This window comes from Nerophis lumbriciformis, linkage group LG35 (assembly GCF_033978685.3).
Source record: "Nerophis lumbriciformis linkage group LG35, RoL_Nlum_v2.1, whole genome shotgun sequence".
Lineage (NCBI taxonomy): Eukaryota > Metazoa > Chordata > Actinopteri > Syngnathiformes > Syngnathidae > Nerophis > Nerophis lumbriciformis.
Window position 1 is genome coordinate 23,611 of NC_084582.2, and position 24,496 is coordinate 48,106.

Consider the following 24,496-nt stretch of genomic DNA (forward strand, 5'->3'; position numbering starts at 1 on the left):
ACACCTCTGATACATTTCTGTAAGAAAACTGCTTTTGTTGAATACAATTGTAGCCAAACATTGAATAAAGTCAAATACAAATAAAGTATCCAACGCGTCTCTCTTCCAAAGTACAGCAGATCTAGATCATCTACATCAACTATATGAGAGGACAGATTTAAACAACTAATAAAAAATCGAATTTTGATTAAAAAAAAAAAAAAAGATTAAGAATCGCTACAAATAAGTATCGCAATTCAGTCAAAATAAGATTTTTTGTTGACACCCTCAGAAGGTAGCGTTACACATTCCTAATTTCATTTAAAAACCGTATCATTTAGCCCAATACTTCCCACAGCTTTGGGGAAATATTGAAGGAATAGGGCAGGGGTGATCACATGTCTTCCACCGAGGGCCACAATATTATTTGATATTGTTCACCTTTGAAAGGAGCTAAAAGCAACGCCAGGAAGGACCTCTGCATGTTCCCATGGTGACACTTTCTGTTTTGGTTTGGCAGCAGCATATCTCACGCTGACGTCCTGACCTCACTCCTATCTCCCCTACAAAAATAATTAGACACTAACCTGACATCCTGCCCTCACCACTATCTCCCCTACAAAGATAATTAGACACAAACTGCTTGTGAGAGAACAATGTGAACAGCAGATAAGCCAGAAAAACAGTTATGGAACATTGGAAGATGGAGTGAATAAAATGCCAAGATAGAAAGAAGGGAGACGGTTCCATTTCCCATGGCAAGAACATGTTGAACTGGAGAGGAAACTACCACAATGTTTTGATTTCCCAAACACGTAATGGTTCTTTTGTGCGTTGTTATTCCATTACATTATACTTTTAAACATTGAAGTGTCAGTCCAAAACAAGCTTTTGTTTTTGTTAGGCTTGGATTTGGAGGCAGCAAAAAAGATGGCTTGAGTAGACTTGGAGGTTTTATGCTTTTGTAGAAACAGACATGGCACAAAACTACATTTTCAATGTCAACTTTCTGGATTGGAGAAACACTAAAACAGGGTCTCCAAATTAAAATCTGGCCCTCATGAAGCCTAAGGTTTTTTTTTATTTGTCTTTTCTGATCTATTTTCTACCATTTGTTACTCTTAAGGTCTGCTAGCCACTCAGGAAAATCATAATATCTAAAAATGCATTTTACCATCGATAAGGTGACATCATCGCACTCGCGCCGCAGTGTCAGGCGAGCGTGCAGCAAGTGCTCACTCTTTTAGTCAAATAGTGCGTGTGGAATATATATATACATATATATATATATATATATATATATATATATATATATATCTCCGGTAGGAGGCCACGGGGAAGACCCAGGACGCGCTGGGAAGACTATCTCTCCCGGCTGGCCTGGGAACGCCTCGGGATCCCCCGGGAGGAGCTGGACGAAGTGGCTGGGGAGAGGGAAGTCTGGGCTTCCCTGCTTAAGCTGCTGCCCCCGCGACCCGACCTCGGATAAGCGGAAGAAGATGGATGGATGGATGGATGGATGGATATATATATATATATAATGTATATATATAATATGTGTGTCTTAATTAGATTATCCAAAAAATAGTGCTCGATTACCGTGGTAGAGCGCATACATACATATATATATATATATATATATATACATACACACACACACACACACACACACACACACACACAGCCCGGACAATTTTTTTGACCCAATGCGGCCCCCGAGAACATAAATTGTCAGTAACGGTTTCATTTTTAAATCAAGAAGAGTAAAAATATCATGGAATCACTCAATTCTGAGAGGAAATTCTGAAATCAGCTTGTACATTTTCATTTGCAAAGCTCACACCTGTGCCAGATGAAATCTGTTCATTAGTCTGCAGTTAAAAAGGAGTGTTCACAGCTAAGAGAGCTGTTGCAGCAGGTGGATTGACATGAATCATGGCTCCAACACCAGAGATGTCCATTGGAACAAAGGAGAGGATTAAACTTCCTCAAGAAGGTAAATTGTCCCGCAATGTTGCAAAAGATGTGGATTGTTCACAGTCAGCTGTGTTTAAGTACAAACAACATGGGAAGGTTGTGGTAGACCAAAGAACACATGAAAGCCTCAAGGAAGTGATGTCTTGAAAAGAGAAAATGCACAGTAAAGAAGAACACATGGAATCAGCGTCTGTGAGAAACCGCCCAAAGGAAATGGGATTTAGAAACAGAAAAGCTAAAGGATTTAACAATTAAACAGGGAAAAAAAACAAGGTTCCAAAGGGATTCTGTAAGGAAAAGCAATGGATTGTAGATGACTGGATGAAAGTCACATTCAGTTATGAATCACAAATCTGCTTTGGGCAAGGTGATGATGCTGGAACTTTGGTTTGGTGAGATCTACGAAGACGACTGCCTGAAGAAAGAGTGCACATTTCCACAGGATGATGATATCATTTTTTAAAAAGCATCTTGCCATGGACCAAAACCTAAACACTTTCCACAAGGAAAGACACAAAAGGTCAATGTCACGGTTAGGGTTCTGTTGGTCTTGAACGCCAAGATGCAGAAATGGCAGATAAACATGACTTTAATAACCAAAGGAAATAGTGCAACTGGGGAGTGCACATGCAGGAACATGCACTTGAAAACAGGAAACAATGATAAAGTTTAAAAAGAAGTCTGATTGTCAACTTGGAACAGGTGTGCTCAGGTTGCCAATCAGGGACAGGTGTGGGAGGCCAAAGTAATGAGGACCACTGGAAAGGAAACAATACCAAACACAGTAAAGAAAATAAACAAAGTCCAAACCTGGCCTGCAAGTAGCCCGGATCTCAGTCCACCTGAAAATGTGTGGTGGAAGTTGATGAACATGGTCAAGACTCCAACCTGCACATAGTCCGGATCTCAGTCCACCTGAAAATGTGTGGTGGAAGTTGAAGAACATGGTCAAGACTCCAACCTGCAAATAGCCCGGATCTCATTCCACCTAAAAATGCGTGGTGGAAGTTGAAGAACATGGTCAAGACTCCAACCTGCAAATAGTCCGGATCTCATTCCACCTGAAAATGTGTGGTGGAAGTTGAAGAAAATGGTCAAGACTCCAACCTACAAACAGTCCAAATCTCAGTCCAACTGAAAATGTTTGGTGGAAGTTGAAGAACATGGTCAAGACTCCAACCTGCAAATAGTCCGGATCTCATTCCACCTGAAAATGTGTGATAAAAGGTGAAGAACACGGTCAAGACTCCAACCTGCAAATAGTCTGGATCTCAGTCCACCTGAAAATGTGTGGTGGAAGTTGAAGAACATGGTCAAGACTCCAACCTGCAAATAGTCCGGATCTCAGTCCACCTGAAAATGTGTGATAAAAGGTGAAGAACACGGTCAAGACTCCAACCTGCAAATAGTCTGGATCTCAGTCCACCTGAAAATGTGTGGTGGAAGTTGAAGAACATGGTCAAGACTCCAACCTGCAAATAGTCCAGCTCTCATTCCACCTGAAAATGAGTGGTGGAAGTTGAAGAACATGGTCAAGACTCCAACCTGCACATAGTCCGGATCTCAGTCCACCTGAAAATGTGTGGTGGAAGTTGAAGAACATTGTCAAGACTCCAACCTGCAAATAGTCTGGATCTCAGTCCACCTGAAAATGTGTGGTGGAAGTTGAAGAAAATGGTCAAGACTCCAACCTACAAACAGTCCGAATCTCAGTCCAACTGAAAATGTTTGGTGGAAGTTGAAGAACATGGTCAAGACTCCAACCTGCAAATAGTCCGGATCTCATTCCACCTGAAAATGTGTGATAAAAGGTGAAGAACACGGTCAAGACTCCAACCTGCAAATAGTCTGGATCTCAGTCCACCTGAAAATGTGTGGTGGAAGTTGAAGAACATGGTCAAGACTCCAACCTGCAAATAGTCCAGCTCTCATTCCACCTGAAAATGAGTGGTGGAAGTTGAAGAACATGGTCAAGACTCCAACCTGCACATAGTCCGAATCTCAGTCCACCTGAAAATGTGTGGTGGAAGTTGAAGAACATTGTCAAGACTCCAACCTGCAAATAGTCTGGATCTCAGTCCACCTGAAAATGTGTGGTGGAAGTTGAAGAACATGGTCAAGACTCCAACCTGCAAATAGCCCGGATCTCATTCCACCTAAAAATGCGTGGTGGAAGTTGAAGAACATGGTCAAGACTCCAACCTGCAAATAGTCCGGATCTCATTCCACCTGTTAATGTGTGATAAAAGGTGAAGAACATGGTCAAGATTCCAACCTGCAAATAGTCCGGATCTCAGTCCACCTGAAAATGTGTGGTGGAAGTTGAAGAACATGGTCAAGACTCCAACCTGCAAATAGTCCGGATCTCATTCCACCTGAAAATGTGTGATAAAAGGTGAAGAACATGGTCAAGACTCCAACCTGCAAATAGTCTGGATCTCAGTCCACCTGAAAATGTGTGGTGGAAGTTGAAGAACATGGTCAAGACTCCAACCTGCACATAGTCCGGATCTCAGTCCACCTGAAAATGTGTGGTGGAAGTTGAAGAACATGGTCAAGACTTCAACCTGCAAATAGTCCGGATCTAATTCCACCTGAAAATGTGTGATAAAAGGTGAAGAACATGGTCAAGACTCCAACCTGCAAATAGTCTGGATCTCAGTCCACCTGAAAATGTGTGGTGGAAGTTGAAGAACATGGTCAAGACTCCAACCTGCACATAGTCCGGATCTCAGTCCACCTGAAAATGTGTGGTGGAAGTTGAAGAACATGGTCAAGACTTCAACCTGCAAATAGTCCGGATCTAATTCCACCTGAAAATGTGTGATAAAAGGTGAAGAACATGGTCAAGACTCCAACATGCAAATAGTCTGGATCTCAGTCCACCTGAAAATGTGTGATAAAAGGTGAAGAACATGGTCAAGATTCGGACCTGCAAATAGTCCGGTTCTCATTCCACCTGAAAATGTGTGATAGAAGGTGAAGAACATGGTCAAGACTCCAACCTGCAAATAGTCCGGATCTCAGTCCACCTGAAAATGTGTGGTGGAAGTTGAAGAACATGGTCAAGACTTCAACCTGCAAATAGTCCGGATCTAATTCCACCTGAAAATGTGTGATAAAAGGTGAAGAACATGGTCAAGACTCCAACCTGCAAATAGTCTGGATCTCAGTCCACCTGAAAATGTGTGATAAAAGGTGAAGAACATGGTCAAGATTCGGACCTGCAAATAGTCCGGTTCTCATTCCACCTGAAAATGTGTGATAGAAGGTGAAGAACATGGTCAAGACGCCAACCTGCAAATAGTCCGGATCTCAGTCCACCTGAAAATGTGTGGTGGAAGTTGAAGAACATGGTCAAGACTCCAACCTGCAAATAGCCTGGCTATCATTCCACCTGAAAATGTGTGGTGGAAGTTGAAGAACATGGTCAAGACTCCAACCTGCAAATAGTCCGGATCTCAGTCCACCTAAAAATGTGTGATAAAAGGTGAAGAACATGGTCAAGACTCCAACCTGCAAATAGTCCGGATCTCAGTCCACCTGAAAATGTGTGGTGGAAGTTGAAGAACATGGTCAAGACTCCAACCTGCAAATAGTCCGGATCTCATTCCACCTGAAAATGTGTGATAAAAGGTGAAGAACATGGTCAAGACTCCAACCTGAAAATAGCCTGGATCTCATTCTACCTGAAAATGTGTGATAAAATGTGAAGAACATGGTCAAGATTCCAACCTGCAAATAGTCCGGATCTCAGTCCACCTGAAAATGTGTGGTGGAAGTTGAAGAAAATGGTCAAGACTCCAACCTACAAACAGTCCGAATCTCAGTCCAACTGAAAATGTTTGGTGGAAGTTGAAGAACATGGTCAAGACTCCAACCTGCAAATAGTCCGGATCTCATTCCACCTGAAAATGTGTGATAAAAGGTGAAGAACATGGTCAAGACTCCAACCTGCAAATAGTCTGGATCTCAGTCCACCTGAAAATGTGTGGTGGAAGTTGAAGAACATGGTCAAGACTCCAACCTGCAAATAGTCCAGCTCTCATTCCACCTGAAAATGAGTGGTGGAAGTTGAAGAACATGGTCAAGACTCCAACCTGCACATAGTCCGGATCTCAGTCCACCTGAAAATGTGTGGTGGAAGTTGAAGAACATGGTCAAGACTTCAACCTGCAAATAGTCTGGATCTCATTCCACCTGAAAATGTGTGATAAAAGGTGAAGAACATGGTCAAGACTCCAACATGCAAATAGTCTGGATCTCAGTCCACCTGAAAATGTGTGATAAAAGGTGAAGAACATGGTCAAGATTCGGACCTGCAAATAGTCCGGTTCTCATTCCACCTGAAAATGTGTGATAGAAGGTGAAGAACATGGTCAAGACTCCAACCTGCACATAGTCCGGATCTCAGTCCACCTGAAAATGTGTGGTGGAAGTTGAAGAACATGGTCAAGACTTCAACCTGCAAATAGTCCGGATCTAATTCCACCTGAAAATGTGTGATAAAAGGTGAAGAACATGGTCAAGACTCCAACCTGCAAATAGTCTGGATCTCAGTCCACCTGAAAATGTGTGATAAAAGGTGAAGAACATGGTCAAGATTCGGACCTGCAAATAGTCCGGTTCTCATTCCACCTGAAAATGTGTGATAGAAGGTGAAGAACACGGTCAAGACGCCAACCTGCAAATAGTCCGGATCTCAGTCCACCTGAAAATGTGTGGTGGAAGTTGAAGAACATGGTCAAGACTCCAACCTGCAAATAGCCTGGCTATCATTCCACCTGAAAATGTGTGGTGGAAGTTGAAGAACATGGTCAAGACTCCAACCTGCAAATAGTCCGGATCTCAGTCCACCTAAAAATGTGTGATAAAAGGTGAAGAACATGGTCAAGACTCCAACCTGCAAATAGTCCGGATCTCAGTCCACCTGAAAATGTGTGGTGGAAGTTGAAGAACATGGTCAAGACTCCAACCTGCAAATAGTCCGGATCTCATTCCACCTGAAAATGTGTGATAAAAGGTGAAGAACATGGTCAAGACTCCAACTTGAAAATAGCCTGGATCTCATTCTACCTGAAAATGTGTGATAAAATGTGAAGAACATGGTCAAGATTCCAATCTGCAAAGCTGATCTGACAGCAGCAATCAGAGAAAGTTGGAGCAAGATTGATGAATATTACTGTTTGTCACTCCTTAAGTCCATGCGTCTGAGACTACAAGCTGTTATAAAAGCCAGAGGTGATGCAACAAATACTAATTGGTGTTTGGAGTGGGTTGTTTTGTATGATTTCATATTTTTGTCCTCAGCCATCTACTTTCCAGGTGAGATGCATGATTAAATAAACCTCAAAGAAGTGAGGAAACACCTCACCAGTTGATCCTGTGGAAATTGTACACCAACTTGTGATCACAGCTCTGCTAGAAATAGTTTGCCTGTGTTAGCAATTCTAATAACACTATACTAATATTTGTTAATATTTAAGTCACAACATGTAAATGGAGTCTTGTTGCCGCTTTTTAAAGTTTTTTTTAATGGATTTTATTGGCATAATAGTGGACCGCCGCTGTAAGCAGACTTTTATTTCAGTTGATTTACAAGTTAGAATGCATTCAAAAAAATCCGTCCGTCGTCATGTCTTTCATAATGATTGTGAACTCTAACATTTCCCCTTCAAACAAATGAATGAACTTCCTTCGAGACTGGTAATTACATGTTTTGTTCTCCATGGATTGTACTATTGATTTTTTATTCACATGCAAGAAAAATGACAAATGTTTACAATCAATGGATAACAAGATTCATTGACATTATTTATGTGAAGCAGAACAAGACATGAATACAAAGCAATAACCATTCAAACGGTATGCATCCATCTGTGTTTGACTCTTTACAAAGCTTACATTCTGAAGGTGTCGGTATGTCCAAGGTTCTCTCCGTTTGAATGTTCTATCCGTTACACAAGACAGCGCTAAAACTGTCCAATATTATAAAGTTTAGCGCAGAGTTAATGTGCAATTTTAAAAGGAACCGCTGTGCGTGGCATTATGCGTCGTTAGGGAACTTCCTGCGTGTCGCAGCCCAGCACCTCCAGACGCAGAGCGATGTCATTTGCCCAACCACGGGGGTGGATCTTCAGGTAGCGGCCAAACAGAGCTGGTTCAAAAACAGTGAGGGCTTCCTTGTCCGGACTTGTGTTTCCTGTGAAGATCTGAAGAGGAATGATATGTAAGAAGTCTGTACTATGGACCAATCACATTTCATTTGACAATATCACAGGATTTCTCTCAATGAACTCCAGCCCCAGACCATGATGGTAGCTCACCACGCTGGACTGTAGGAAGTATACAATCTTGCTTTTTTTGCCGTACCAAAGCATATGTAGAACTTGGCTTCGCTGTGACCACGAGGAAAGACTGGTGTGTTGTTTGCTTGAATGTTAATAAGGTATAGTTATAACATTTCTATTGACAAATTATACTATGTATAGTCATGGTGGGGGCGCAAAATACTTTCTTCTTCCTAGGGGGGGCGTAACAGAAAATATCTGACAAGCACTGGGCTAAAGTGAAAATGTGCCAATGGTCTGAGGGGAAAACAACAATTTTTCACCATGTTGTGTGCCTAATTCTGTTAGCGTTCATCTTTTATGCACATTTTTAACCTCAAAACATTAAAAAAAGATAATTTTCTACAGTTTTTTGCCAATAATTGGTGATATCATGTAGTTAGTTTCTCCTAGATCAGGGATATCAAACATGTGGGCCTGAACCGTTCAATCTGGCTGCATTTTTAAATCAAAGAAACTGCAGTTCTAAATGTGTCCACTAGATGTCGCAATAGCAATTCCGTTAGGCAAGCAAATAGTTTATATCGGGGCGAGCAATTATACCAAGCAAGATGTACACGATAAAGTGACTCCTCCCCCTCAACCCAACGTCAAACAAACAAGGGTAAAATAAAGACTTAAAATGCTGCATCAGACTCTGCACATTGATAAAGTTCTGTGAACATTATTGTCTAATCTGAGAATTTAAAGAATGTAAAATAAAGACTTTAAAATGCTACTTGAGACTGCACATTGATAAAGTTCTGCGAACATTATTGTCTTATGTGAGAATTGAAAGAATGTAAAATTAGGACTTAAAATGCTACATGAGACACAATGATAAAGTTCTGCGAACATTATTGTCTTATGTGAGAATTGAAAGAATGTAAAATTAGGACTTAAAATGCTACATGAGACACATTGATATAGTTCTGCGAACATTATTGTCTTATGTGAGAATTGAAAGAATGTAAAATTAGGACTTAAAATGCTACATGAGACACATTGATATAGTTTTGTGAACATTATTGTCTTTGTGAGAATTGAAAGAAAGTCCTGGGGATAGGTTGATTGGCAACACTAAATTGACCCTAGTGTGTGAATGTGAGTGTGAATGTTGTCGGTCTATCTGTGTTGGCCCCGCGATGAGTTGGTGACTTGTCCAGGGTGTGCCCCGCCTTCTGCCCGAATGCAGCTGAGATAGGCTCCAGCACCCCACGCGACCCCAAAAGGGACAAGCGATAGAAAATGGATGGATGGAAAATAAAGACTTAAGATACTGCATGAGACTACACATTGATACAGTTCTGTGAACATTATTGTCTTATGTGAGAATAAAGAATAAAGAATGTAAAATTAGGACTTAAAATGCTGCATGAGACACATTGATACAGTTCTGTGAACATTATTGTCTTTGTGAGATTTTAAAGAAAGTAAAATAAAGACTTAAGATGCTGCATGAGACTGCACATTGATAAAGTTCTGTGAACATTATTGTCTTTGTGAGAAAGTAAAATAAAGACCTAAAATGCTGCAAATTGATATAGTTCTGTGAACATTATTGTCTTTGGGAGAATTAAAAGAAAGTCAACAGTGGAAATGACAAATGAGGTACTTGATACACAGAAGCGATTTTATTTGATGTATGCTTCATTTCGTTTAATCCTGAATAAGCTGTGACTTAAAGTTGAATTGTTTGTAGAAACACTGAGATGAAGTTTAAATTCTTCATGGTGTTTTTGAAACTGCACCAATTTTTTCCTCACAATGTTCAATTAAGTGTTTTGTCCAAAGGATTATTTGTGATATGTATTTTCAGAATGTGCTTGTTCTATTTTGGGCCGAAGTAAAGCAAAGAAAACAATCTGAAGTTGTTTTTTTAAGTTATCATGCCATGATTTTACTGGTCCGGCCCACGTGGGAAAAGCTTTTCCTCCATGTGGCCCCTGAGCTAAAATGACTTCCCGAGATATTTCCTCCAATTGTTTTGAAACTTTACCCAGCCAGATGAGACATGTGGAGGATGCCTCAGGTTTTCATTACAGGACTGGGGTGACCAATATTAGCCTTCTCCATAGAGCAGGGGTGTCCAAACCTTTTGACTGGGGGGCCGCATTTGCCTTAAAAAATTTGGCCAGGGGCCAAAAGCCGACAAACGTGGGTAAGTGTGAGAGAGGGTTTTGCATTATTTCCCCATCATCCCTTGTAATGGATTTAAATGGGTGTCATTTGGATCTTGTTTTTTTTATGTTGATTGGACGTTTTGTTTTATAACATCCACAAAGTTCAATGAGTTGGTCGTGTGATCATGTTTGTGCTGGTTGATTTTTTTTTCTGCACCATGGCTAGGGAAGGTTGTTTGGATTGGGTCATATGTGTAATTGCTGTTCTTTTAATGACAATTAATGGTTGAGTTACCATCATTTGCCACCTGGTGGTGACAAAATGACATCAGTCAGACTGCTGGTTGTATCTATATGATATCATTGTACTGTTCCCTGCCATGTTGCTTATTGAACTGCGCGCCAAATGCCTTTGAAAAGAAAATGTCAATGAATGATTGTTTTCAAACGTGTACGATAAACTCTAGAAACATTATGGAATCAGCAGTCTTGGACGATGTTCATGCAGTTGTTTAATTCTGTAGAACAAAGCAGAACAGACATGACACAGAAGTATGGTTTATTTTTCACTTAATGACATGAAGAATGTAAATGTTGGTCGTCAGTAACAGTTTCATTTTTAGATCAAGCAGAATATTTTTATTCTTTTTAAAAGAATACCAATTCTAAGGAAAAAAATATGGAATCATAAAAAAAATTTTTTAAACTACATTAAACCACTCGTACTTTTATGTGCCACCTCTGGCTTTTAAAACATCTTGCAGCCTCTGAGGCACGGACTTATAAATGAGTGACAATCACAACTATTTATCAATCAACTTTCTCTGATTGCTGGTTGGAGTCTTGTCATCCACCATTTTCTTTCATTTCCACCACACATTTGCAATTTGTTTGAGATCCGGACAATAAACCCTGTTTCCATATGAGTTGAGAAATTGTGTTAGATGTAAATATAAACGGAATACAATGATTTGCAAATCCTTTTCAAGCCATATTCAATTGAATGCACTAAAAAGACAACATATTTGATGTTCAAACTCATAAACTTTATTTTTTTTTTGCAAATAATAATTAACTTAGAATTTCATGGCTGCAACACGTGCCAAAGAAGTTGGGAAAGGGCATGTTCACCACTGTGTTACATGGACTTTCCTTTTAACAACACTCAGTAAACGTTTGGGAACTGAGGAGACACATTTTTGAAGCTTCTCAGGTGGAATTCTTTCCCATTCTTGCTTGATGTACAGCTTAAGTTGTTCAACAGTCCGGGGGTCTCCCTTGTGCTATTTTAGGCTTCATAATGCGCCACACATTTTCAATGGGAGACAGGTCTGGACTACAGGCAGGCCAGTCTAGTACCCGCACTCTTTTACTATGAAGCCACGTTGATGTAACACGTGGCTTGGCATTGTCTTGCTGAAATAAGCAGGGGCGTCCATGGTAACGTTGCTTGGATGGCAACATATGTTGCTCCAAAACCTGTATGTACCTTTCAGCATTAATGGTGCCTTCACAGATTTGTAAGTTACCCATGTCTTGGGCACTAATACACCCCCATACCATCACAGATGCTGGCTTTTCAACTTTGCGCCTATAACAATCCGGATGGTTATTTTCCTCTTTGGTCCGGAGGACACGACGTCCACAGTTTCCAAAAACAATTTGAAACGTGGACTCGTCAGACCACAGAACACTTTTCCGCTTTGTATCAGTCCATCTTAGATGAACTCAGGCCCAGGGAAGCCAACAGCGTTTCTGGGTGTTGTTGATAAACGGTTTTCGCCTTGCATAAGAGAGTTTTAACTTGCACTTACAGATGTAGCGACCAACTGTAGTTACTGACAGTGGGTTTCTGAAGTGTTCCTGAGCCCATGTGGTGATATCCTTTACACACTGATGTCGCTTGTTGATGCAGTACAGCCTGAGGGATTGAAGGTCACGGGCTTAGCTGCTTACGTGCAGTGATTTCTCCAGATTCTCTGAACCCTTTGATGATATTACGGACTGTAGATAATGAAATCCCTAAATTCCTTGCGATAGCTGGTTGAGAAAGGTTTTTCTTAAACTGTTCAACAATTTTTTCACGTATTTGTTGACAAAGTGGTGACCCTCGCCCCATCCTTGTTTGTGAATGACTGAGCATTTCATGGAGTCTACTTTTATACCCAATCATGGCACCCACCTGTTTCCAATTAGCCTGCACACCTGTGGGATGTTCCAAATAAGTGTTTGATGAGCATTCCTCAACTTTATCAGTATTTATTGCCACCTTTCCCAACTTCTTTGTCACGTGTTGCTGCCATCAAATTCTAAGTTAATGATTATTTGCAAAAAAAAAAAAAAGTTTATCAGTTTGAACATCAAATATGTTGTCTTTGTAGCATATTCAACTGAATATGGCTTGAAAAGGATTTGCAAATCATTGTATTTCGTTTATATTTACATCTAACACAATTCCCCAACTCATATGGAAACGGGGTTTGTATTTGTGTCTTTTTTCAAGAAAATATTTTACAGTTTTTTTCTCTATGGCAAGATGCATTATCATCTTGAGAGATGATGTCGTCTCCCCAGACATAATTTCCATTGATGAAAAGTGTCCACAATGCCATTAAACGTGTGCATTTAGTGAAGATGTGATGACAACCATCATTATGCAGCCCATATCCTCAATGACTTTTTGCAAGTTTTCTTCAGGCAGTCGTCTTCATAAATCTCAATGGCACGACACCAAACAAAAGTTTCAACATCACTTTGCCAAACGCAGTTTTGCGATTCATCACTAATTATGACTTGCATCCGTCGTCCACCATTGCTTTTCTTTAGCCCATTAGAACCCTGTTCTTTTCTGTTTAGGTGTTAATGACGGCTTGTCTGTTTTTAAATCCCATTTCCCTGAGGCGGTTTCTTACAGTTCGGTCACAGATGCTGATTCCAGTCTTCGCCCGTTGGTTTTGGATGTGCATTTTCTCTTTTCAAGACATATTGCTTTGAGTTTTCTGCCTCAAGGCTTTCATATGTTCCTTGGTCTACAAGTATGCTTGTCTTTTACAACCTTCCCATGTTGTTAGCACTCGGTCAAGATGTTAGACAATCTACATCTTTTGTAACATTCACCTTCTTGAATAAGTTGAATCCTCTCCTTTGTTCCAATGTACATATCTGGTGTTAGAGCCATGATTCATGTCAATCCACCTGGTGCAACAGCTCTCTAAGGTGTGAACACTCAGACTAATGAACAGATTTCATCTGATGCAAAAAAAATGTACACGGTGGTTCCCTAGTCTTTTTTTGCAGTGCTTGATGTAAAAATTAAACGGTTCCCGTCTACCAAAATTGAACTCTTTTCGTGTTTCTTAAAGCCAGAAAGTTGTCATTTCACATGAGTATAGTTTTGTGTCATGTCTTTTGTTTCTACACAATCAAATACCTGAATGAACATCCTCCAAGTCTGGTAGAGGTTGTCCAAGTCTTCATCTGATAGGTGCTGCTGGTTGGATTAGCACCAGAGTTCTCTGGGCGGTGACTGAACGAGTCGTGGTCTGAAAGTTTGGTTCTACCTTTTCATTGTGCGAGTCCTCCTCCAACACGCTGCTCCACGAGTTGTCAGCATAACTAACGCTCACGGCAAACTCGGTCACCATCATCTCCGTCAGCAGAGAGGTCGCCCCCTGGGTCACCACGCCTGTGATGCGCTTGACCGCCATCAGGTCCACCAGCAGCCACTCTCTAGGGTTGTTGCTCTGCTCAATTGGGAGATGGTGTGAGAAAGGCTTGTTTGGTTCTTCCCTCACGGAGAACATCCCTCACCTTGGGCCTCCAGGCATTGACGCTGCCCTGCTGATGGAGACGAGCCAGACTTGGTTTCCAGCTGCGCAGCAGAGAAGAGCGATACGTGGAGGCGCTGATGTTGGTGATCCGCCCTGAACTCAGGCCAAGAGGGTACGAGCAACCTGCACACACACACACAGCTGCCTCAGACTTTCCCCGCAGAAATTGAGCAAATATTGCAAGCTGACTGTTGAGATCGCAGCCCAGCAGCTCCATTCTCAGTGCAGGCCTCAGCATGAAGTGTTGGGGGTGGATCCTGATGTAGCGAGCCACCACAGGCGGATTGAAGAAGTTACGTTTCACCTTGGAGTTGTCCATGTGGCCCTGGAATTGCTGAAAGACAAAACAATTAATCGATCAAACCACAAGAAGGTTATTGGCTGCAGGCTCCCATCCCTCCAGGACCTGTTCTCCTCCAGGACCAGGTGGTGTGTGGGTCAGATCACAGCTGACGCTTCTCACCCTGGACACAAACTATTCTCCCCTCTCCCCTCAGGCAGGAGACTACGCTCCATCCAGACCCACACCTACCGCCACCTCAACACTTTTTCCCCTCGGCCATCAGGCACATGAACAATAACACGATCTGATAGCTCAGTTACAGCTCATGCTTTTCTATTCTGTGTTACATGTCTTTTATGTTATTACCTATTCTGTGTTATACGTCTTTTATATTATTACCTTTTCTGTGTTATATATTATTGCCTATTCTGTGTTATATGTCTTTAATGACGCACCAAGAACAATTCCTAGTTTGTCAACCCGTTCTCAAACAATGGCAATAAAAACTATTCTGATTCTGATTCTACAGGCTGATATAAAAACTATTCTGATTCTACAGGCTGATATGTGTTTCATCAATGTTTTATCTCAGAGGCCCACAATCTGATGAAATCTACTTTTGATGCAGGAATTGAAACTATGAAAAGTGCTTCTAGAAAAGCCCCACTAGAAACACTATTTTCTTTGTCTCTAGCTTAATGCTAACAAGCTGGGTTTTACACGCCTGTCGCTACAGAGAGTCTCTCCAAGAACACGGAGACAAGTTGTATGCAACCAAACAAAAACAATGATTTACAACCCAACAAATAGTTTTAAAATATTAATATTAAAAAAAAGGTTTCATGGCAAATACGTTTATTTTTACAGATATTTTTTTGTTTTACAAACCTTTTTTTGTTTAAGACTCAACTTCAATTTTGTGGGCGGGGCCTCCTCTGAACAATATGTTAGAAGCCTTTTTATTGGTCGGTCTCCATAGGGGCGTGAGTGCTGAAGGAAGGTCTAGGGGTGGGCAATACTGACCAATAAAAAGGCTTCGGACATTTTGTTTGGGGGAGGCCCCGCCCACAAGATTGAAGTTCAATCGTAACCAAAAAAAAACTCAACGATTTGTAACGTGATTGTTGCATAAAAAGTTTGAAAAGAAAACAATTCTTTGCAACTGTAAAAAGGATGAGCAACCAACAAAATTCAAACGATTTGTTAACCAAACAGTATGTGCAACCATAAAAACAACTTGTACCGAAAAATAAACACATTTTAACCAATAAAATGTTTCTAACAAAAATCCCCAAAACAATTTGTACCCCTATTTTTTTTCCGACCATAACAACGATTACCGGTATGGCGTGGTGGGTAGAGCGGCTGTGCCAGAAACCTGAGGGTTGCAGGTTCGCTCCCCGCCTCTTGACATCCAAATCGCTGCTGTTGTGTCTTTGGGCAGGACACTTCACCCTTTCCCCCGGTGCCGCTCACACTGGTGAATGAATGATGAATGAATGATAGGTGGTGGTCGGAGGGGCCGTAGGCGCAAACTGGCAGCCTCGCTTCCGTCGGTCTACCCCAGGGCAGCTGTGGCTACGAATGTAGCTTACCACCACCAGGTGTGAATGAATGATGGGTTCCCACTTCTCTGTGAGCGCTTTGAGAATCTAACAATAGAAAAGCGCGACATAAAATCTAATCCATTATTATTATTATTATTACTGACCAAAAAAAGGATTTGCATTCAATAAACATTTTGTAACCAAAGCATTTTTTGAAAACACATTTTTTGTAATCCAAAAAAAAAATTGCAAACAAACTTTTTTTGTTCTAAATGTATTTTTCCTTGATTTCAAATCAATTGTTTTGGGTTGCAAATACATGATTTTGGTTTTCAACCATTTTTTGTTTGTCAATATGTTTTGGGTTGCAAATCTATTTTTGTGTTGGTTTGTATAAAAATACATTTTTCTCCATACAATAAATGCTAGTGTGCACCTAAAATACTTTTTACATACATATATGTAATATAGATCAGTGGTCCCTGATCAGTGGACCAGTACCAAGGCATTTGTCCACACAGAAACATTAAAACATGACCAACTACTTTTTAGGGAATGAAAATACGAGACAAAGTGCGTCCTTTGAACGCTCAATACGAAAGGCATACTTTTGTCTGTCAAAACAGGACAATTGAGTTTTTCAGGGAACGGTTGGCAACCCTAGCTAGCTACAGTGCTAACATTACACTCACAGTTCAACAGCAACTTCATGCTCGGTTTGCCTTTTCGCAAAAAGAAAAGATCAATTGTAGCTCACAAACACGCCTAAGTGTTATAACGTCATTAAAAAGTCACTTTTGCTTAATAGGAGACATTTAACTAAAAGTTTTTAATGACTACGTTCACACTGCAGGGTCAGATGTCACTTTCACATTTTTGTGTCAAATCCCATCTTTTTAGTGGCCGTTGACATTCTAAAAAAAAAAAAAATTCTAATGTGAATGCAATCTGACCCGCATGCTGACATGACGTTGCGCAATGTTTACGGAAACAAACATGGCTTCCACTCTAGTGGCTCTCAGTACTGCTGCATTGGGGACATTTCAAGGATTATGTGCAATCAAAGTCAACATTTTCTGAATTGAATTATTGCACGTAGAAGAGGACAAATATTTTGTCTCTGGGAGTTTTACGGGATATTTTGCTTCGATGTCTGTTGGTGAGCAGTCAGAGACAGGAGTGTTGGAACTTTTACGTGAGTTCCTGAAACATTTTATGTTCTCCTGTTTTCTGCTCCGTTGTCAACTATTTATTTTATCTTTTTAATTTGGTGATGACGCTTATCGCTTTTGGATGACGTTCTAGTCAGATGAATGAGACCTGAGCGCGGGAGCATCCATATTGACCACACATCGCATACATCCATCCATTTCCTACCGCTTGTCCCTTACGGGGTCGCATACATAAACCAATTATTTCCACATACAAAAGAGATCAAAAGATTGGAAATTCACTGTTCACACTGACATGAAACAATCTGATACAGGTCCTACATGGGCAAAAAGCAAAGGGAATTGACCTGCAGTGTGACGCTAAGAGTGTGCATACATTGACCCACAGTGTGAAGCTAAGAGTGTGCATACATTGACCTGCAGTGTGACGCTAAGAGTGTGCATACATTGACCCACAGTGTGAAGCTAAGAGTGTGCATACATTGACCCACAGTGTGAAGCTAAGAGTGTGCATACATTGACCCACAGTGTGAAGCTAAGAGTATGCATACATTGACCCACAGTGTGAAGCTAAGAGTGTGCATACATTGACCCACAGTGTGAAGCTAAGAGTGTGCATACATTGACCCGCAGTGTGAAGCTAAGAGTGTGCATACATTGACCCGCAGTGTGAAGCTAAGAGTGTGCATACATTGACCCACAGTGTGAAGCTAAGAGTGTGCATACATTGACCCACAGTGTGAAGCTAAGAGTGTGCATACATTGACCCACAGTGTGAAGCTAAGAGTGTGCATACATTGACCCACAGTGTGAAGCTAAGAGTGTGCATACATTGACCCACAGTGTGAAGCTAAGAGTGTGCATACATTGACCCACAGTGTGAAGCTAAGAGTGTGCATACATTGACCCACAGTGTGAAGCTAAGAGTATGCAGACATTGACCCGCAGTGTGAAGCTAAGAGTGTGCATACATTGGGCCGAGTGGTGTGGTTTCCTTGGTAGGTGGTCCACTGCTGCTGGTCCTGGCTGTAGGACACACTGAAGTGGGAGATGTAGTTGTCCCTCAGGTTGGAACTCACTCCTTGCGTCTCAATAGCATGCAGCAAGGTCGGCCTTAGAAGGTCCACCTAACAGGACACCGATCGTACTTTGTAGTACAGAGTATATAACATTGCATCATACTTTATAGGACAAAGTATAAAAGAGTGCATGGTGCGCAGGACACAGAGAAGAGAATGGGAAGATTGGAACCTGCAGCCAGGAGGTGTTGTCTGTGCCCATCCAAGCATTGATATAACCCGACTGATGCAGCCTCGCCAGTTGGGGCCTCCAGCTACCTGGACACCACCCGAGAGAAGGAACACCATCATGCACACACCCATTTGAAATAGAATAACAATAACTAAATATATTCTAACAATATAAAATAGAATAATAATAATTCAATACATTCTAACAATATAAAATAGAATAATAATAATTCAATATATTCTAACAATATAAAATAGAATAACAATAATTAAATATATTCTAACAATATAAATCGAATAACAATAGTTAAATATATTCTAACAATATAAAATAGAATAACAATAATTAAATATATTCTAACAATATGAAATAGAATAACAATAATTATATGTATTCTAACAATATGAAATAGAATAACAATAATTAAATATATTCTAATAATATAAAATAGAATAACAATAACTAAACATATTTAACAATATAAAATAGAATAACAATAGTTAAATATATTCCAACAATATAAAATAGAATAATAAAATATATTCTTACCTGTGTGATCTGAGGCGCTGATCTGGGAATCCTGGATCCTTCCTGATTCCATTCCCAGAGGTAAGACACATTCTGCAGAAAGACCAGTCATTAACCCTTGTGTGGTGTTTGGGTCTGTGGGTCCCATTTTCGATTTTTATTCAAAGAAAAATTATACAATTCATTCATTTTTCAAACTGAGACTCACTGGCTTTGGCTCATTTTCTGTGAAGAGCATATATCAGAAAACATATTTAATGAACACACACCATACACCGCCCCTACACATTTATATTACATATAAGATGTCCGGGTTCACTGGACCCGGGGCTAATAGAAGTGTGGAAATTGATGTTCTGTGTACCTACACTTTGTTGGTTGTGTCACCTGCTGTTAGAGAGCTAATCAACCGTATTTGTTGGTTGTGTCACCTGCTGTTAGAGGGCTAATAAAGGAACTTTGATGGTTAGTAGTATTTTTGTAGCGATGGTCAGATGAAGCCTCATTAGGCAACCAATCTCTTGAGTCAGTTGGTTGGAGAATGTGTCAAAGCATGTTTTAGCACAAGATTCTACCTGCTGGTCAAATGTAGAATTCCATCTTGACCACATCACGTGTGATGCATTGAAATGTTGAGTCTATTATGGCTCTGGGAATAAATCCCAATAAATGTTTGACAAATGTTTTTTCTCGGTTAATCAAAAAAGTATAATAAAAAATGTGTTATATATATATATATATATATATATATATATATATATATATATATATATATATATATATATATATATATATATATATATACATATATATATATATATATATATATATATATATGTATGTATGTATTGTGTGTTTGTGTTTAGCCAACATGGTAGAATTATATGATAGTGCAGGTAATGTCACCTTGAGGAAGATGACATCATCATGCAATTTGGACAATGACGCACACAAGAGAGGAGATTTTGTTCATTTTTATTTTTGGTTTTAGCCAATTTTTTTAATTAATTATTTTTTTTGACAAAAGAAGCAAGGAGCCTGGGCTCATTTAAAGGAGTGTTTCTTGTTCTGTGATTCAATCAAAGAATGTGATGTACATGGATGGACTTTTAGATGACACAAAATAAGTCAGTGTAAATATTTTGACAAATAGGAGAAATACAATCAAAGTCAAGAATAAGAGGCTCTGTTACATCCAGGAAGAAAAGATGAAAAATGTCTCAACTATAAGCTATGTTTTTATTTAAATGTTCACAATATTTCATGGCTCCTCACGACAAAAACCTCACAATCTAATAAATCTGCTATAACATGAAGTAGATGGTGAGTTATTGTGATGGAGAAATCACATTTTTAACAATTTTTCCAGCAGATTTGCCATATTTTGAAATGCTAATATAATAAATAAGAAAGAAATAAAAAAAATAATGCGGAAAGTACCCACCTGGATCATAAACCAGCAGTTTAGCTCTCATTCCAGCCAGCTGGTAGTCAGCGATGGTGCACTCCACCAGCCAGGTGCCAACTGTGGAGGGGATCATCTGCACGGTGCCAAACACACCTGTGGGAGTTCAGGTGAGTCATGATAGCAATAACAAGAATGCAGTTTAAGCACTATCAAAATACAAATATTGAATAATACAAACCCCGTTTCCATATGAGTTGGGAAATTGTGTTAGATGTAAATATAAACGGAATATTTGCAAATCCTTTTCAAGCCATATTCAATTGAATGCACTACAAAGACAACATATTTGATGTTCAAACTCATAAACTTTTTTTTTTTTTGCAAATGATAATTAACTTAGAATTTCATGGCTGCAACACGTGACAAAGTAGTTGGGAAAGGGCATGTTCACCACTGTGTTACATGGCCTTTCCTTTTAACAACACTCAGTAAACGTTTGGGAACTAAGGAGACACATTTTTGAAGCTTCTCAGGTTGAATTGAACGTTTCTACTCTGTAACTTCCGGTTCCGGTTCACCGTGCGTGACTGCTCGCTGACTGCTCGCTGTTTCGAAAAAGCTAAGTATCGTTCTATTTGTGTGCTTTTAATTGTTCTGCAGCTTTCTTTATTACTTCCTAAACATATTTAGTAGTACTATTTAACTTGCAAATCACCCGATATCTGTCTCACCACCCCTCCCGCAGCTAGCTAGCAGCTAGCTGCTAAGCTAACAAAGCTAGCGCGGAGAAAGGCGGCGCCGGTCGTCGGTCGGAAGGAAGCGGCTCCCCGCACACCGTGACCACGACTTCTCGGAAGACAGCAGGAATTTCACTCGGTGACAGAAAACACCGTGAGTATGACTTCCTGCGCGTCTTGCACCTTACTCACGGAGAGGCTGGCTCTGCTAGAGGGCCGTGTCCGCCAGTTAGAGCAGAGTAATCTCGTAACTTTAGATGTTGCGGACACATCTGCTAGCGTTAGCTGTAGCGAGCTAACTAGCCCAGCCTGTAGTAGTCCTAAGCGGCCTACAAGCTACGGTGTACCGGTTGAGACGCATAATAGATTTAGCTCTTTAGCTAGTCCTACACCCCAGTCTACCGGGCACCACACCTTAGTCATAGGGGACTCCATCACCGAAACATAAAGCTTAGCAAACCAGCCACAATTAAGTGTATTCCCGGGGCCAGAGCACCTGACATTGAAGCTAATCTTAGGGAGCTAACTCACAACAGGCCTAGTAAACACGTACGACAGGCTAATCGCACCACGAGTTATGCGAATATAGTTGTACACGTTGGCTCCAATGACACTAGGATGAGACAGTCAGAGATTACAAAGAGAAACATAGCCAGGACTTGTGATCTCGCTAGAAAGATGTCCAGGCATCGAGTAATTGTCTCTGGCCCCCTGCCTGCGAGAGGCAATGATGAGAGATATAGCAGATTAGTCTCGCTTAACAAGTGGCTGGCTGGCTTCTGTAGACAACAGGGACTAACGTTTATTGATAATTGGCCCTCTTTCTGGGGCAAACCAGGCTTGCTGATGAGAGACGGCCTTCACCCTAACCAGGAAGGCGCCATCATCCTGTCTAAAAACATAGACTACTGTTTAAGTCACATTTGACTAACTACACTAGAGCAAGCCCGGTCACAGGCAATTACAGAGCCTGCTAGTCCGGGTGAGGAGTCAGTTAAGCTAGAACTAGCCAGCGCCAGGCTGGATAATCCCTGTACGCATAGCAATTCTCTTAGAATAATACACAACTCACATAATGTGTTTTCTGTTGTGACTGTGTCAGAGGTAGATATGCATTCTACTGAGGTGGCAAATTATGATGCGTTCAGTCTATCGTAGCATCAAGCAAACAATCTGAAAATTCCCGTCATATCAATTCCTAGATATGGTCGAAACTATTTAAAGTGCACTACGTATAATAAACGCAACATTATTAATATTGCTACTACGGATAATTTCAACAAAAACTCGTCAAAACAGCCCAATACCTATAATATGGGCTTTTTAAACATAAGATCATTATCTCCCAAAACGTTATTAGTTAATGAGGTCATTAGAGACAACAATCTTAACGTCATTGGTCTTAGCAAAACCTGGCTCAAACCAGACGATTTTTTTGCGCTAAATGAGGCATCTCCTCCTAACTATACGAATGCACGTATTTTGAGGTCGGGGGGTCGCACTAATATACAATGAAAACTTTAACCTTACCCCTAACCTAAATAATAAATACAAATCGTTTGAGGTGCTTACTATGAGGTCTGTCACACCGCTGCCTCTCGACCTGGCTATTATCTACCGCCCCCCAGGGCCCTACTCGAACTTTATCAATGAATTCTCAGAGTTCGTTGCTGATCTAGTGACGCACGCAGACAATATAATCATAATGGGCGACTTTAATATCCATATGAATACCCCATCGGACCCTCAGTGCGTGGCGCTCCAGACTATAATTGATAGCTGTGGTCTTACACAAATAATAAATGAACCTACGCATCGCAACGGTAATACGATAGATCTAGTGCTGGTCAGGGGTGTCACCACCTCCAAAGTTATGGTACTCCCGTATACTAAAGTAATGTCCGATCATTAGCTTATAAAATTCGAAGTTCTGACTCATTGTCAACAAACTAATAATAATAATAACAACTGCTATAGTAGCCGGAACATTAATGCTGCCACAACGATGACTCTTGCTGACCTACTGCCTTCAGTAATGGCACCATTCCCAAATTATGTCGGCTCTATTGATAACCTCACTAACAACTTTGACAATGCCCTGCGCGAAACCATTGATAGTATAGCACCGCTAAAACAAAAAAGGGCCCTTAAAAGGCGCACCCCATGGTTTACAGAAGAAACCAGAGCTCATAAATTATCATGTAGAAAGTTGGAACGCAAATGGCGCGTGACCAAGCTTGAGGTTTTCCATCAAGCATGGAGTGATAGTTTAATATCGTATAGACGCATGCTTACCTTAGCTAAAGCTAAATATTATTCAAATCTCATCCGCCTCAACAAAAACGACCCTAAATTTTTGTTTAGTACAGTAGCATCGCTAACCCAACAAGGGACTCCTCCCAATAGCCCCACCCATGGCAGATGACTTTATGAATTTCTTTAATAAGAAAATTGAACTCATTAGAAAGGAGATTAAAGACAACGCATCCCAGCTACAACTGGGTTCTATTAACACAGATACGACTGTATATACGACGGATACTGCAATACAAAATAGTCTCTCTCTTTTTGATGAAATAACATTAGAGGAACTATTACGGCGTGTAAGTAGGATAAAACAAACAACATGTTTACTTGACCCACTTCCTGGGAAACTTATCAAGGAGCTTTTTGTATTATTAGGTCCATCAGTGCTAAATATTATAAACTTATCACTTTCCTCTGGCACTGTTCCCCTAGCATTCAAGAAAGTGGTTATTCATCCTCTGCTCAAAAGACCTAACCTTGATCCTGACCTCATGGTAAACAACTGGCCGGTGTCCCACCTTCCCTTTATTTCGAAAATCCTCGAAAAAATTGTCGCACAGCAGCTAAATGAACACTTAATGTCTAACAATCTCTGTGAACCTTTTCAATCCGGTTTCAGGGCAAATCACTCTACGGAGACAGCCCTCGCAAAAATGACTAATGATCTACTGCTAACGATGGATTCTGATGCGTCATCTATGTTGCTGCTTCTTGATCTTAGCGCTGCTTTCCATACCGTCCATCATAATATTTTATTAGAGCGTATCAAAACACGTATTGGTATGTCAGACTTAGCCTTGTCGTGGTTTAACTCTTATCTTACTGACAGGATGCAATGCGTCTCTCATAATAATGTGACCTCAGACTATGTTAAGGTAACGTGCGGAGTTCCTCAGGGTTCGGTTCTTGGCCCTGCACTCTCTAGCATTTACATGCTGCCGCTAGGCGACATCATACGCAAATACGGTGTTAGCTTTCATTGTTATGCTGATGACAGCCAACTCTACATGCCCCTAAAGCTGACC

At 40.6% G+C, this 24,496-nt stretch overlaps 1 protein-coding gene across 1 annotated transcript in view; it reads right to left on the reverse strand.

Moving 5' to 3' along the window:
• Positions 1 to 7,687: 7,687 nt before the first annotated feature.
• f8 (coagulation factor VIII, procoagulant component) overlaps positions 7,688 to 24,496 on the reverse strand; it is a 98,282-nt gene continuing 81,473 nt past the window's right edge. Inside the window, exons 20-27 of the mRNA XM_061928031.1 lie at positions 20,464 to 20,580; positions 19,041 to 19,112; positions 18,492 to 18,577; positions 18,212 to 18,367; positions 14,428 to 14,572; positions 14,219 to 14,361; positions 13,969 to 14,151; positions 7,688 to 8,168 (exon numbers count right to left, since the gene is read on the reverse strand). Coding sequence (XP_061784015.1) covers positions 8,013 to 8,168; positions 13,969 to 14,151; positions 14,219 to 14,361; positions 14,428 to 14,572; positions 18,212 to 18,367; positions 18,492 to 18,577; positions 19,041 to 19,112; positions 20,464 to 20,580 — 1,058 coding nt within the window. The 3' untranslated portion in view covers positions 7,688 to 8,012. The remainder of the gene's footprint in view (positions 8,169 to 13,968; positions 14,152 to 14,218; positions 14,362 to 14,427; positions 14,573 to 18,211; positions 18,368 to 18,491; positions 18,578 to 19,040; positions 19,113 to 20,463; positions 20,581 to 24,496) is intronic.